At 32.5% G+C, this 13,893-nt stretch overlaps 1 protein-coding gene across 1 annotated transcript in view; it reads right to left on the bottom strand.

Moving 5' to 3' along the window:
* LOC117111734 (inositol 1,4,5-trisphosphate receptor-like) overlaps positions 1-13,893 on the bottom strand; it is a 92,391-nt gene that overhangs the window by 61,991 nt on the left and 16,507 nt on the right. Inside the window, exons 4-6 of the mRNA XM_033254736.1 lie at positions 7,684-7,770; positions 6,806-6,964; positions 2,087-2,185 (exon numbers count right to left, since the gene is read on the bottom strand). Of these exons, the coding sequence (XP_033110627.1) occupies positions 2,087-2,185; positions 6,806-6,964; positions 7,684-7,770 (345 nt within the window). The remainder of the gene's footprint in view (positions 1-2,086; positions 2,186-6,805; positions 6,965-7,683; positions 7,771-13,893) is intronic.

Below are 13,893 nucleotides of genomic sequence, written 5' to 3'. Positions count from 1 at the left end.
CAGTGGACTAATAATTCCATGTCATAGTTATAGTTTTACATGTATTAGGTAAGAATATTGTAATTCAAGTGTATTTCGCATCAATGACACAATCTAAATGACGTAGCACTACTTTCCATAATGAAATTATATACAAGGGTAATTTATAGACAGAATATGCTCAAGAGAACATTGTATACTATAATCTTCTTTTGGGTCTACTTTATATTTTTAATTTCTTTTTCTTCAAAATTAACATCAGCCACATCAACACCTTAAACTGAAACTGAATAAGGAAAAAAATATCTCAATTTTGTAATTGTTACCATGGAAATAAAGTACCCCCTCAGCAGGTCACATGAGTTTTCTATTAGTCTTAGGGTCACAAAGTCAAAATTTTCTGCCAATTAAGTCTCTTATACATCCTGTTCAAAAGCAGAATTCAGACACCTGGGAATGAAGCCTAGTGACTTGCAGACACGAAACAGAACCTTAGTCATTACTACTACCTAATTTAATGACTTTTATTTTAACCTTGGGAGCACAATAAGTATTCTCTTAAATTAGCATCCTCACGCATACACATGTGGAGGTGCAGTATAGTATCTAACACAATGGAAGCTTTGGACACCTAGCTAGGCCCAAAAAAAAAAAAATTGTTTGTTTGCCCTCCTTCACCCGCCCCTAACTCACTGAAAAAATAGGGGCGGAAAAACATAACAAAAAACTTTTAAAAAGTTTTTTTTTAGCTCTTTTCTTTACATATTAATAAAAAATGTGAGTGAATTTATCTTTATTTTTTTCCAGATACCCTACAAATTAGTCTAAAGTTGTTGTCTGATGTAATATATTGCCATTTTAGGCCTCTGTGGGTTTTATTATTCCATCTAATGAGTATTTAAAAAAAAATTAATTAAAAAAAACTTTTTCCACCCGCCCCTATTTATCATTTAAAAAAAAAGAAGGGCAAACAATTTATTTTATTTGGCTCTATGTAGTTGTGAATTCGAGTTCACATCAAATGCATAACACACAATATTCTCGATCAGTTCCTGAAAAGGCGTTGATGAGAACACATCCTATAGAAGTAAAAGTCTGATTGCTCGTGTCCTTGGGCATAAAGATTTATCTAATTTGTCTCTCTCCACCCACGAGTATAAATGGGTACCTGGTAGGAAGTGGATAATCTGCAGTTGCTAGCACGGCCAGGCATGCTACCCTGGGGATGATAGTGCATGATTGATTTTGACCAGGGTAACATAGAAAGCACATGGTGACTTTCAGAATTAAGCTCTGAACGTAAAGACATTCCAGATTCCTGGCAATTTTGTCAAATTTACAATGTAATTACACTATGTATACAGAACAGTAATGCGTAATGTAAAATAAATTTTAAGTCAGATGTGTAGATGGCAAAAAGTAATGGAGTAATGTATATAGCAAATGGCGACTTCAGATTTAAGCTGTGTAAATAACATATTTCAGATTCCAGGCAGATTTGACAAATTTACAATGTAATTACATTATACAGTACAGTAATGCATAATGTATTAAGAATATCTTGAAAGAGGAAAATGAGCCAATGTACTGCAGCCAATCAGTTAAACAAAATAATAGGATGTTTATAGTTCAAAAGGCATTGAAGGATGATTAAAAGCTCATCAAAATACCAACTCATGAAAATTATGCAACATAAGGCCAAATATGGTATTTGTCTCCTCCCTCAACTATTTTTTAGGTTGAGGTACAGTAGGTATTTTTTTGGTATGAAACACACCAAGCCAAAGGTAACCCACTAAGGTCTGACGACTTTTCCAGTGTGGTCCTTCTGGTGGTAAATTCGGTAGTACACCGAAAGACAATTGCTTGCTCTTTTCCTAAGAGATTGATATGTTCATTGGCATACATATGAGTCATATTGTAAATAGCACCAACTTAAATTTCTCATCCAAAAAAATGTCCACTTGCATTTGAGCGCTCCAACGGATGGGATGCATCCTCCAAAATAAAATTTTTTATTGATTCTCTTGAAATAAAATTCTGAAAAATAGGATAAATTTAGGATACTTCTGAGGCAGCATGCAATGCATCCTACAGGTTTTCTTACCTCCTTACATCCAGGGTTGTCCACAAGCTCCTGGTTGCTGGCATGGAGAGGTTGGCCAGCATTTACTGGATTCAAAATCACTTTATCCCCAACAACAACCTACAAGGAAAACAATTTTTAAACCATGTGAGCTAAAGCAAGTAGAAATAACAGAATAAAAGGGAAAATATTATGAGTGACAGATTCTGTGTCCTTATCATAACTTTCCATACCACCCTTACTAGTTAGTATGGTTTGCTATGTAATTCAGCTGGATTTTTGTGCCAAACTAGCAGTCCTAGTTTGAGTCTCACCATTGGCTTATTTTTCTTTCTTTCAAAAAAATGTTTTTTCTTTATTAACATCAGTTAATGAAAATCCCTATGTTCTGTTTTACAAACATAGCAGCTCCTAAGTCTAGTTTTTTAAAATTCATTTTCTTCATTTTTATTTTCAAATACTATATTATTTAATTCCTCTCTATTCTTTTATATCTTGCCACATAATCTGTAGTCTTCCTCTGCCACTTATTCTGAAGTTTCTTAAAATTAAAAGAAAAAAACATATATAAAAACAAATGCAGAAAAATCTAAGATGTATCTGTGCTTTGAATAATCACAGATGCGTATGAATTGCAATAGTGATAACATCTTAATTTCTCCATCCATTATATTCCAGATTTGAAAGTGTCAGATGACATCAGCAAAACGATGTACAAGTATAATAATTATATGTAAAGTTCAGATGAATTATAAATTCCATTTATATTCAAATTCAAACCGATGATAAAAGGAATTTTAAGAAGTAGGTCATGTGACTATTTGCAAGAGAAAAGAACAAGGTCCCAGCGCATTCTTCTCTTAACAATGACAACAAGCACAGAAGAGATTCATCATTAACATGGAAATGAAAGCACTTTTAAGATGTAGCGATGTAAAGATAAATATTACAAGAAGAAACGTTGGTGTATCAGTCAATCAATCAATCATTGGTTCTGTCTTTTTAAATATAATATTTTTTTGTACAAATTTCTCAATAGATAATTTACATTTTTCAATTGGCTAAAATAAACACTTTTGCATTGTGTGCCATCCAGAATGAATTTGCAATAAAAAAAATAAACATTTTAAAAATCGTGTTCCATCTATTAGTATTAGTATTCTACATGGAAAATCTATAATTTGTAATAATAATAATAATATAAGAATTTATATTGCATCAATTAAACGACAGAGGTGCATCATCAAAAGCGCTGTGCACGTTAATGATGGAAAAGGTGAGTTTTAAGTAATGTTTTAAATGAAGCAACAGAAGAACAGTTTTTAATGTGTGCAGGGAGTGAAATCCAAAGTGTAGGTATGGCAAAAGAAAGATTCATGGCCAATAGTTTTTAAGGATGTGCGGGGAACGGAGAGCAAAAAAATTATCGGATGATCTTGGGTGCGTCCAGGAACATAAATGTGGGTAAAGCTGATGATATAGGTTGCTTAAACAGAAGTGCTTTAAAAGTAAGTACTGTAGCAAGATTTGGAATCAATGGGAAGCCAATGGAGGTCTCGAAGTATAGGGGTGATGTGAGATCGATGTTCTGTGAATGTTATAATTCGTGCAGCTGAGTTTTAGTAGTCTTAATAGTAAATTTATTGGGTTCTGCCCATGATACCACAAATTGTATAGCTTTGTCTTGCTCATAGCAATTAAACAATATGAACAGCCACTGACTAAGAATTAAATTCTGTCCAGACTATTAAATTTGATTTCACAAAAACATGTGACATGCCTTAATATGGTCATGATGACATCACATCATGACCATATATGAGGCATGTTGTGGCAAAATGGGTAAGTTGTAGCAAAAATTAAAATTAAAGTTATTGGTATTTTCAGATACCTGAGTATGTGATTTTTAAAATGAGGGGTCATTCATTCAAATTGGACATTTCAAGCCTAAGTTATTGGAAAGTAAATGTACTGTACCTCTTAGAGTCAAGATAAACATGATTTTGAGTAATTGCCTTTCAAAGTGCTTTGTGCATACATTGTTTAATAGAATGAACTATGAAAAATAATGTTAAATAAACAATTTGTTAACCACTTCCAGAACTAATACTTTGGGACATGATAAGACATTAAACTGTTGATCTATAGTGAAAAACAAATTTGGATTTTTAGGCAATTTTTTGAGCTTTCATATTTTATAGCTCATTTACTCAATACTGGACTGTGAGACAACTTAACCATTTCGCCACAACATGCTTCATATAGGCACATCATGACTATATATGGGCATACAACAGTTTTTTGTCAAAGAAAATTTGATAATCTGGACAAAGCTTACAAGTTTTCCCAGTTTACCATACTATCGGTTCAGCTAAAAAACATAATAAAATACTTACATAATTTTTGTATTCTTACATAATTTTTTATCTTTCAATTCAACATTTCAATGAGAAAATTAAAACCCTGTCAATTAATGGATGTATAAAAATTAATGTTCTTTCCTATTTTATAAATAAATCATATATTGGCCAGTAATCAATTTAAAGGATATTTGTTGTAATACATCTAATTCATTCTGTTGGAATGATGCCATATAAATGGACTTATTAATTGATTTGTTTTGATTTGTGTTTTATTGTACTTGTTTAAGCCTACTAAAGGAGCTATTCTATGCTGTAACTGAAGTTATAAGATTTTTCTCATCTCATGGTGAAATTCCTTTCATTAGTTTCAAAATCATGGTCCTTCATTTCATGTAATTTCAAATTCATCAAATTCAATCACCCTTCCTAAAAAAAAAATAATTATCTACTTCATCGCCATGGAGACATACCTACTCTAGAAACTCAACACCATTAAAAGATGAAAATCTCATCACTTTCACACTCTCAAAACCATCTAATCCTGAGCTGCTTCAGATAGAGCAATTTGAAGATGCAGTAAAGAGTTATTATTATTTAATGATTTCAGTGTGAGCCCACTTTAATATGCCAATCATGTTAAAAAGGTAATATACTAATCTGTGATCTCTACTTCTAACCTATCAGCATTGGACAATTTGAAAGAATAAGACCAGGGGTCTGGGGGTCTGGTAAACACCTGGTGATGTCTAGAAGCAGAGGCCCCATAGGTGTAATGATGGCAAATTATGACATTAAATCAATTTAGATCATCAAAAGTATTTATATTCACTATTGTTAAATCTTGCTTTGTATTATAGCAGAGTGGATCGGACTGGTTGTAGTAGAATCATGATAATTTTAAATGTGGGAATTCATACATTAATTGTTTACAAACATCATCAAATGTTAGTTTAAGTTTTGCAGATGTATGTATTAAGATCATAACATCCATTTGAAACGTGTACTGCAGCTATTATCGTAGTGTTTCTTTCTATAATGAACACAACTGTCATAAAGCCTACAAAGCATATCACGTACACACCAGTATATCTTCAAATATTTACACTCACAAACATAATTTATATAAATGTTTACCTTTTTGCATAAAAGGAGGCATACTTAATGAATACTTGTCTGAATTTGAATATGAATAGTATGCATACTACAATGAACTTGGGAGACATAAATTCTGTAGTATGTGTGCTTTTAAAATTTTCTCAAAGCCTCTGGAATTTAAATAATGTAGGCCTAATGTAAAGTTGCTTAAGCCTGGCAGCTCCTAAGACTTCAGGTGCTACAATGTCACCATATTCTAAAACAACTAACAAACATTGCAACAAGTTTCCAACATTGGTAAATTGGATTAGACTAATGTGTAAAACAGACCCTATACTATATAATGAAGGGGATTATTGATTTGTTCAATCAATAATCACCACTGCCACTATCACACCACTTCCATCCCACCACTACCATGGTGCCACCATGATCACTGCCATCACACCACTACTATCACTGTCATCATACTACTGCAACCACTAGTATTAAAACCACAACCTATAATAACAACTACCATCACATGAATAATAATCATTGCAATCCCTCATACCATTACCACCACTGCCATCGCAGCACTATCATTGCACCACTTTGATCACTACCATCACACCAAAACCATCGCTGCCATACATTATCACTGGCATTACTCCACTATTATACCACTATCATCACACTTCTACCACCTTTGTCAACCATTACACCACAACCATCACTGCCATCTATCACACCATTACCAGCACTACCATCTATTAAACCACTACCCATCACTACCATTCATCATACCACTGCATCCCTGCCATTAGTCATACAATTACCATCACTGCCATTCATCATACCATTACAATCCCTGCCATCAGTACACTACTACCATCACTGCAATTCATCATACCACTACAATACCTGGCACCATTCACACCGCTACCCATCACTGCCATTCATCATACCAGTGCAATCCCTGTCAATAGTCATACCACTACCATCACTGCCGTTAATCATACCACTACAATCCCTTCCATCATTCACACCACTACCATCACTGCCATTCATCATACCACTACAATCCCTGCCATCAGTCACACCACTAGTATCACTACCATTACACCACTATAACTACTATATTACCATTGCAACCATTCCACCACACTCCTTAATCCACTTTTATCATACAAATATCCCATGCGAAAAAGTCTCATCACCATGATAACATGGAACCACTGTTAAATGAATTAAATTTTCACTTGCTACTCAAAACCATATTAAACATTAGAATTGCTCTTACGTTATCTCCAAGAGATCTGAGTTTGTAGAACGGCTGAATGTAGAACCAGGAGCCCTCATTTCCTGAGGGGTCAAGAGTCACTCTCATGGCATTTTTCTCTAATAAAGCTGGTAGCCTCTTGTTCACTGTCATATATTTGTTACTTTTCAAATGAAGGAGCTACAAAAACAAAAATAAATTAATCAAAATACATTATAGTACTATAAAAACACTTTCTGGTATTTATTAATGAATATCTTATAAATAACTGACCACATCTAAGAATTTTGTGTGGGGCTGTGGCTTGGTAATTGAAATACTCCTTCCTATCTCAGTCATAAGTTCAGATCTCACAGAAATTAATTTTTTTTTTCTCACAATTAAAACAACCAGACTGTTCTGTCAAGACTCAATAGAAACTGTTCGATTGTGTTTGAGGAAGTAAAGCATTGTCCAACATACATTGGAAACAGACAGTATGTTTAATCAGTCATGTCTAAAACAGGTATTCTATCAGAAAAGTCTATTCAAATATTGTATGACAGACAAATACAGTAGAACCCATATTACAGGGACCAAAAAGTACATATATATAAAGCATGTCTTTAATACTAATATGGTGTCTGTTAGACAGGGGTTGATTATTGTGTTATTCATGGCTTAAAATGTATAATCCTAATAGGGGTCCTCTTCATAGGGGTGTCCAAAAAGAGGTGTTCTATGATGTCTGATACCTACCCTTATGATGAGACTTTCAGCATTACAGACTTCAATCATTAAATTGACAAGTTTACATACTGTGATGCTAAGCTGTACCTGAGGATAGGCTAATATTCTAATGTGATATCCAAGGATGGGCTAATACCCAAGACAGTGTGACGATATCTTGTAATCTTTACCTGGACGACTGTTCCATATTGTATGCAAGATCCCATTAACTTCTTATTCTCTGTTTCATTTTGTTTCTTCTCCAAATCTGCAGCATGCTGTAAAAAGCAAAGAAACAATAAATAAGATAAATCTGGGTCAATAGTAATAAATATAAATCTCATCTTAACTACTTAAAATAGTATAGTAATCAACATTAGAAAGAAAATATTCTTATAATGATTGCTTTTCTCCACCTAGGGGTATAAATGGGTACCCATTAGTAGTCTTGAAATGGGTGAGGGGATAATGGGGGAACGAAGGTTAAGTGGGGGCTCAATGATTAAGTGAGGAGGTGCTAGCCTGCAAAATAAGGTGATATAAGTTGATTTTTAACTACTTTGATCATGATTTTTTTTTTTTGCTTCGAACATATTAAATGGGGAGGCGATCAAATTTTTTTGGGGGAGCGTGTCCCCCACGCACCTCTAGATATGCCACTGATTGCAGTCTCAACATAGTTTTCAGGAGTAACGGATTCAGTCACAGTGATATGACAACAAAGTTTTAAAGATAGTATGGCAGAAGTTAATAGTAGAATATAACCGTGGCATTCACATATTTCTTTGAAATGCCAAAGATCACAAACACAATCTAAACTCATAATAATATATCTTACATCAGAAACTATTTTATCTGCACCTTGAAATGAAGGGAAAAACTCAACTCAATTACAACTACTGCAGTGGATATGTGCGCTTTATAAATCTTACGATTATTCATTGAAATATGATACTAAAATATTTTTGGAAAAAATTTAACTTGTGTTTTAAATTATTCTTAACATATAAATATTGAAAGACAACATAGATAATAGGGGCCCTCAATTCTTTAAAGTACTATAAGGTGTCAGTTAGAAGATATCAATCTATGTACTTATTAATGTAATCTTCATTGTGGATGATAAGCCAGAACTGATCACAAGGCTGCGATGTTGATTTGAATTGTAGCATTCTTTTGGGATGGACCCTCTAACCGTTGATTTTAAATACAAGTTTTGTATAAAATAAATAACTTATATTTTTTTCAGTAAAAGTAGGTCTACACCATTCAATAAAAAATGTAGAACCTTATGTAATGTAATTCCTTGCATAATCATCTAGATTTATACGTATGGCTCAACATGTCATAGATATGAAAAAGAGACACAGATTTGAATGTAAGCACAGCAATATTGTACTTGGGAACATAGCGAAAACTTATAGTCTAATCATTTGAGTGATGATGCACGTTTCTTAGTTTTGGTGATGAACAGGCCGATGTGTTCTGAATACCTTGCGGCCATTTGGCATGAGTCTGGCTTATAATTGAGGATGCATCAAACTGTGGATTAATAAAACATTCATGAGACATTTTGTTACACCGCAAAATCTCCATTTAAGCTGTCAGTGAACTTATTGCAAATTTGGGTCAGTTTTGGTAGCATATCTAAGTAGGGCATGGGCAATCATCAGTCATAGCCAGGATTTTCATATAGTGCGAACAATATCAGGGTGGACCCACTTTATGCGTAAATTCAAATAATGTGGACCCATTTTCTTCAATGTTATTTGCATTTCATGCAAAAATATGAAGAATCTGGACCCATTTCTTAAAATTTTACCCATTTTAGGCTAAATATGAAAAATCTGGACCCATTTTACAAAAAGCGGACTCATTTTATGTATAAAACTGCATAATTTGGACCCATTTTCAAAAATGTGAACCCATTTTTTGTGGACCCATTAGGCAAAATATGTGGGACTGTCCCAATAACTGCTACAGCCTTGGGCATGGGTTACTTCCTAGAAAAAAAGAGGCCACACATCAGATTTTCCCCGTTCTCACTAAAATAAAAAATTTCACGTCTTATCTCCTCATTCTGAGAGCTAGAGCCTCCGTCAGTTTCATTATTCCATCATACATCGTCATTAGCCCCCTAGGCCTCCTGTAGCACCGCCACTGTCCCCATGTCAATTCTTTCTGATACACCACTGCCAGCATACCAAGTTAAAGGAATGTAGATTTAATGAGTTTACTAACATAGTTAGCTATGTTGATGGAGTCAACATGCCCAAACAATGTACATTAGGAATATACAACTAATAATTTCATTATATCAATTTGTACTATAGCCACAGGCCTATGTTTGTGATAAAGTCTAAATGTGTTTAAGATGTTATACAAATTAGAAAATATTTCATGTCTCCACTTTGAAAGTCATCAGTAAATTCCATGGAAGAATTTTATAAAAGTAGCCTTTATGCTACTAATACATATTTGTGCTAAAATCTGGGAAAAACCTACAAAATAAATTAAACATTACTTCCTTATTAAACAAGAATAAAAAAAAGGAGTCATTTCAATGAGTCACTGATTGACACAATTTTGACTTTTTTTTAAAAATATTTTTTAGTATAAAATTCTTTTAATTATTTACTAGCAAATTTAAGTGTCTTTTTTTAAGCTCTGTCCAGATTATCAAATTTCTTAGACATAAAACTGTTGTATGCCCATATATAGTCATGATGTGCCTATATATGGTCATGATGTGATGTCATCATGACCATATTTAGGCATTTCACATGTTTTTTTTTTCAAATAAAATGTCATAGTCTGGATAGGGCTTTACCCATCTTATTGCATTTTGATGCATATGATACCCATCAAAATTGGAATGATCTATGAAGCACACATCAGAAAAACCTTCTTAAAAATGACTTTTGACATGGCTTAAGATTTGTAAAATTATCTTCGACAAGCAATCACAATGATACTAAACAGACCATATGATTGGCTGAAGTTCACTGAGAAAGTAGGTTAATATTATTACTGTATTAGTCTCAAATTATATCTTTAAATTATATTTATTACAAAAACATCAACATTTGTTATAAGAAGTTCATTTCCAAACCTACAGCTGCACATGAATTTATGACATTAAACACCTTCTGCAATTCTCAACTGAATTTTAATAACAATATTTTTTTTTTGTATTTTTTTATACTGAGATTTTTATTGGGCAACATGTATCAATGATATAAAAATAAAAATATTTTTTTTTTGTATTTTTTTATACTGAGATTTTTATTGGGCAACATGTATCAATGCTATAAAAATAAATAAATTTAACAGAGTTCAACAAAAAATGTTGGAAAAGGATCAGAATCCCTGATGCTTTTAGGCTTACAGAGTATTGGTAAATCCTGAAATTGGCAAGTTCACTTGATGTTGGATGTGAAGAAATGAAATAAAATTTGAAATATTTATTATTAAATCCATACTCAAACTATATATAAAAGTTAATTCTGTCATAAAACTTATTTGTCCATCCTGTAAATCCTAAAAAAAAAGCATCACACACAAAATATTAGCTCGAGAAAACATCACAAATGAGTTACATATTTTCCTGATCTTGTTATTACAAGTTCTTTTAATTTAGCATATAAATTACCTTAATTCAAACAATACACATACTAACTTTTAACTTTAAATTCAATCCTTCGAATCTACAAAAAATCTGAACTACATAGTACAGAAAATAACTAGAGTACTCCAGATAAGTTCAGTTACATCATTAATTTATTGAGGTATGAAGTGAACAATTTGGTTAAAGAGTAATAGTTACAGTATTAATCTAATTGGCCATTAAGTCAAGACTAACAAAGTAACAAAACTAAGTTAAGTGTAAACGGTAAACGAGTTTGCAGCCTCCATTGGCAGACTGCCAACTTTGCCCTCTTTTAATAGAAACGATTTTACTGAGGTTTTTTGTTAGAAAAATTAAAATTGGTTTATCAATTAGCTTCACATCAAAAACTATGTATGGCTTAATTGATACAGTACTAGAAAGTCTAAATTTCAATATTTTCAAATACTACTCCTTTCTGAGTTCAAAGTGAATGATAAATTTGGACAAACAACATCCTACTCTTGTTTGTTTTGCACTTAAGGGGGCGTAAACCCACCAGATTTACAAACGTTATATTTGTTGACAAGTGGGTGTACATTATCAGTGTTTAAAATTTTCTTGATTTGCGACAGTCTTTTATCACCTATATCATCCCCTTAATAATGATTGTAACATTAATTGTCATCATTTTCTCTTTTTTATATAATTTGTTAAACTATTATACCTCATTAGACAAAGCATACAATATTGTGTTTGTGCAATATTTTAATACAGAAAAACATAAGATAGTATACTTAAAATAGCACTTTGTAAAACATGAAGGATTTGCTTATTGGCAATGAATGATTTAAATATCCTAAGGAGTGTACATACACTGATTTGTATTGACATTGTGCTCAAACAATTTTTACAGCATGCCTCAAACTGCTCAACACTTTCCACTCTTTACAAATACAGGAAGATTGCGGAGCATGCTTCAAACAGCTTACCGCCTTCCTTTCATTAAAGATTGGAGCCAGAGACTCCACGGTTCTGAACGCACACCGTGGTTACAGCAAGTTAAGCATCTGCATTATTTTGAACTGCACTACGTTCTCAATTAACCTCTGTTCAGTTTTAGGTTGATATTAGTGGTACTCTGAGTTCTAAAACCTATAGGCATAAATCTTACATTTTATATTTAGTACAGTACTGTATTTCCAGCTGCTTTTCCAAACAACTCAACCTCAGTAGCTGTTGTTCAAGTCCAAATTTTAAATCATTTTCTAATCACTCAATCAATCAATAACTTTTATTTTGAAATTCATATCCATAGTATAAACAACAAAGAATAACAAAAAATTCAAAACAATCCACAAAAATATATATATATCTGCCCATCTTGGCCGTGGCAGGTAGAATAAAAATATTTTTAATGGAAATTTAAAATTGTTTGTAGCAAAGTGTGCGAAAATGGGATAAAAAACCAAATTAATAGCTTTGACAACAGAGTAAAAAATAAATTTGTGTATTATTAAAACAAACTTGAAACATCAAGCTTAAAAGCATTTACTCAATATTCATTATCATAATTGTCTATATACATCAATTTCTGCTTGAAATTTAACAGCCACGACCCCCTATGGAATTCACAACTAATAATAATATTATTATCTTATACTTTGTAAGTATTCATCTCAGAGTGCTGCTCGCGGCACCATTTTCCATTTTTAAAAGGTATCCAGGAAGCTCTTTTTAAAATTGTACGTATTTAGTCTTTATCCAATATCTTACCACATAGATGCCCGCTTGAAATTCAAGAACCGCATCCCCTTTTGAAATTCAATGATTTTATCTTAAAATTTGTGTGGGGTATGAATTTCATGCTCACGGCGCCATTACACAATTTCAATGGGACAAACAAGCAATTTGAGATACAAAAAAGTAGGCAATCAAAGAAATGTGATTTTAATGAATATGATTTCAGTGGGTGAAAGAAAGACATTAGTTGGTGACAACAACTAACAGTATGCATTGATTGTTGATTTCTTGACATTCAAATTATAATTGCCTCTTAAAATTCAGTCTTTAAACTAAAATCCCTCATAAAATGCTGTTCCCTTAGGTGATGTTTGATGAATATATAATGGTTGAATGCTTGCATCAAAACATATAATTGTAATTACATTTTACGGCAATAAAATCTTGTAGTGTATCATTTTGGTATGGTCTAATAATCACATTTGCATACAAGTGTTGTTTGTTACTTATAGAGTGGGTAACAAATTGTCTCTTACTTGCTCACATGGTATCACAGTGCATGGCAGTACAGTGTACAGTTTGTTTGTATTGTGGTTTTGGCTTAAATACTTACAGTACTAAATTAGTGAACATTGATTATCATATTTAGGTGTTGTTCTATTTGAGTCTGGAGTATTTGACACGTGTGAGTTAAACTCTGATGTAATGTGGGTATCTGTTTTTCTGAGTATAATTATCCAGATTTAGATCCAGAATTTATTTTAAGTGGAAACCTCGGACCATAAATTATTTTTTCTTTATTTAACTAGTTTGTATGTTTTTGCTAATTTTGCTTTAGTTAGGTTTGTATATATTCCTTTGCTTTGTTTCTTTTCAACTTTTTTTTTCCTGTGTTTCCTCTGTCTTTTTTACTTTTTCTTTTCTCTCTTTTTAGCCTGTCCATCACAAGATTTGTTTTTTTTTTCATCTTCTCAGGTCTTGTCTTCTTCCTTTTATTTGATTTTTTTAATCTTGTTATTTCAAATTCCTGTGTGAATCATTTAGTTATTTT

This window comes from Anneissia japonica, unplaced genomic scaffold, assembly GCF_011630105.1.
Source record: "Anneissia japonica isolate Jap-2015-1 unplaced genomic scaffold, ASM1163010v1 scaffold288126_len377047_cov203, whole genome shotgun sequence".
Classification (NCBI taxonomy): domain Eukaryota; kingdom Metazoa; phylum Echinodermata; class Crinoidea; order Comatulida; family Comatulidae; genus Anneissia; species Anneissia japonica.
The sequence above is the reverse complement of the archived record's forward strand: the minus strand, read 5'-3'. Positions and strand labels throughout refer to the sequence as shown.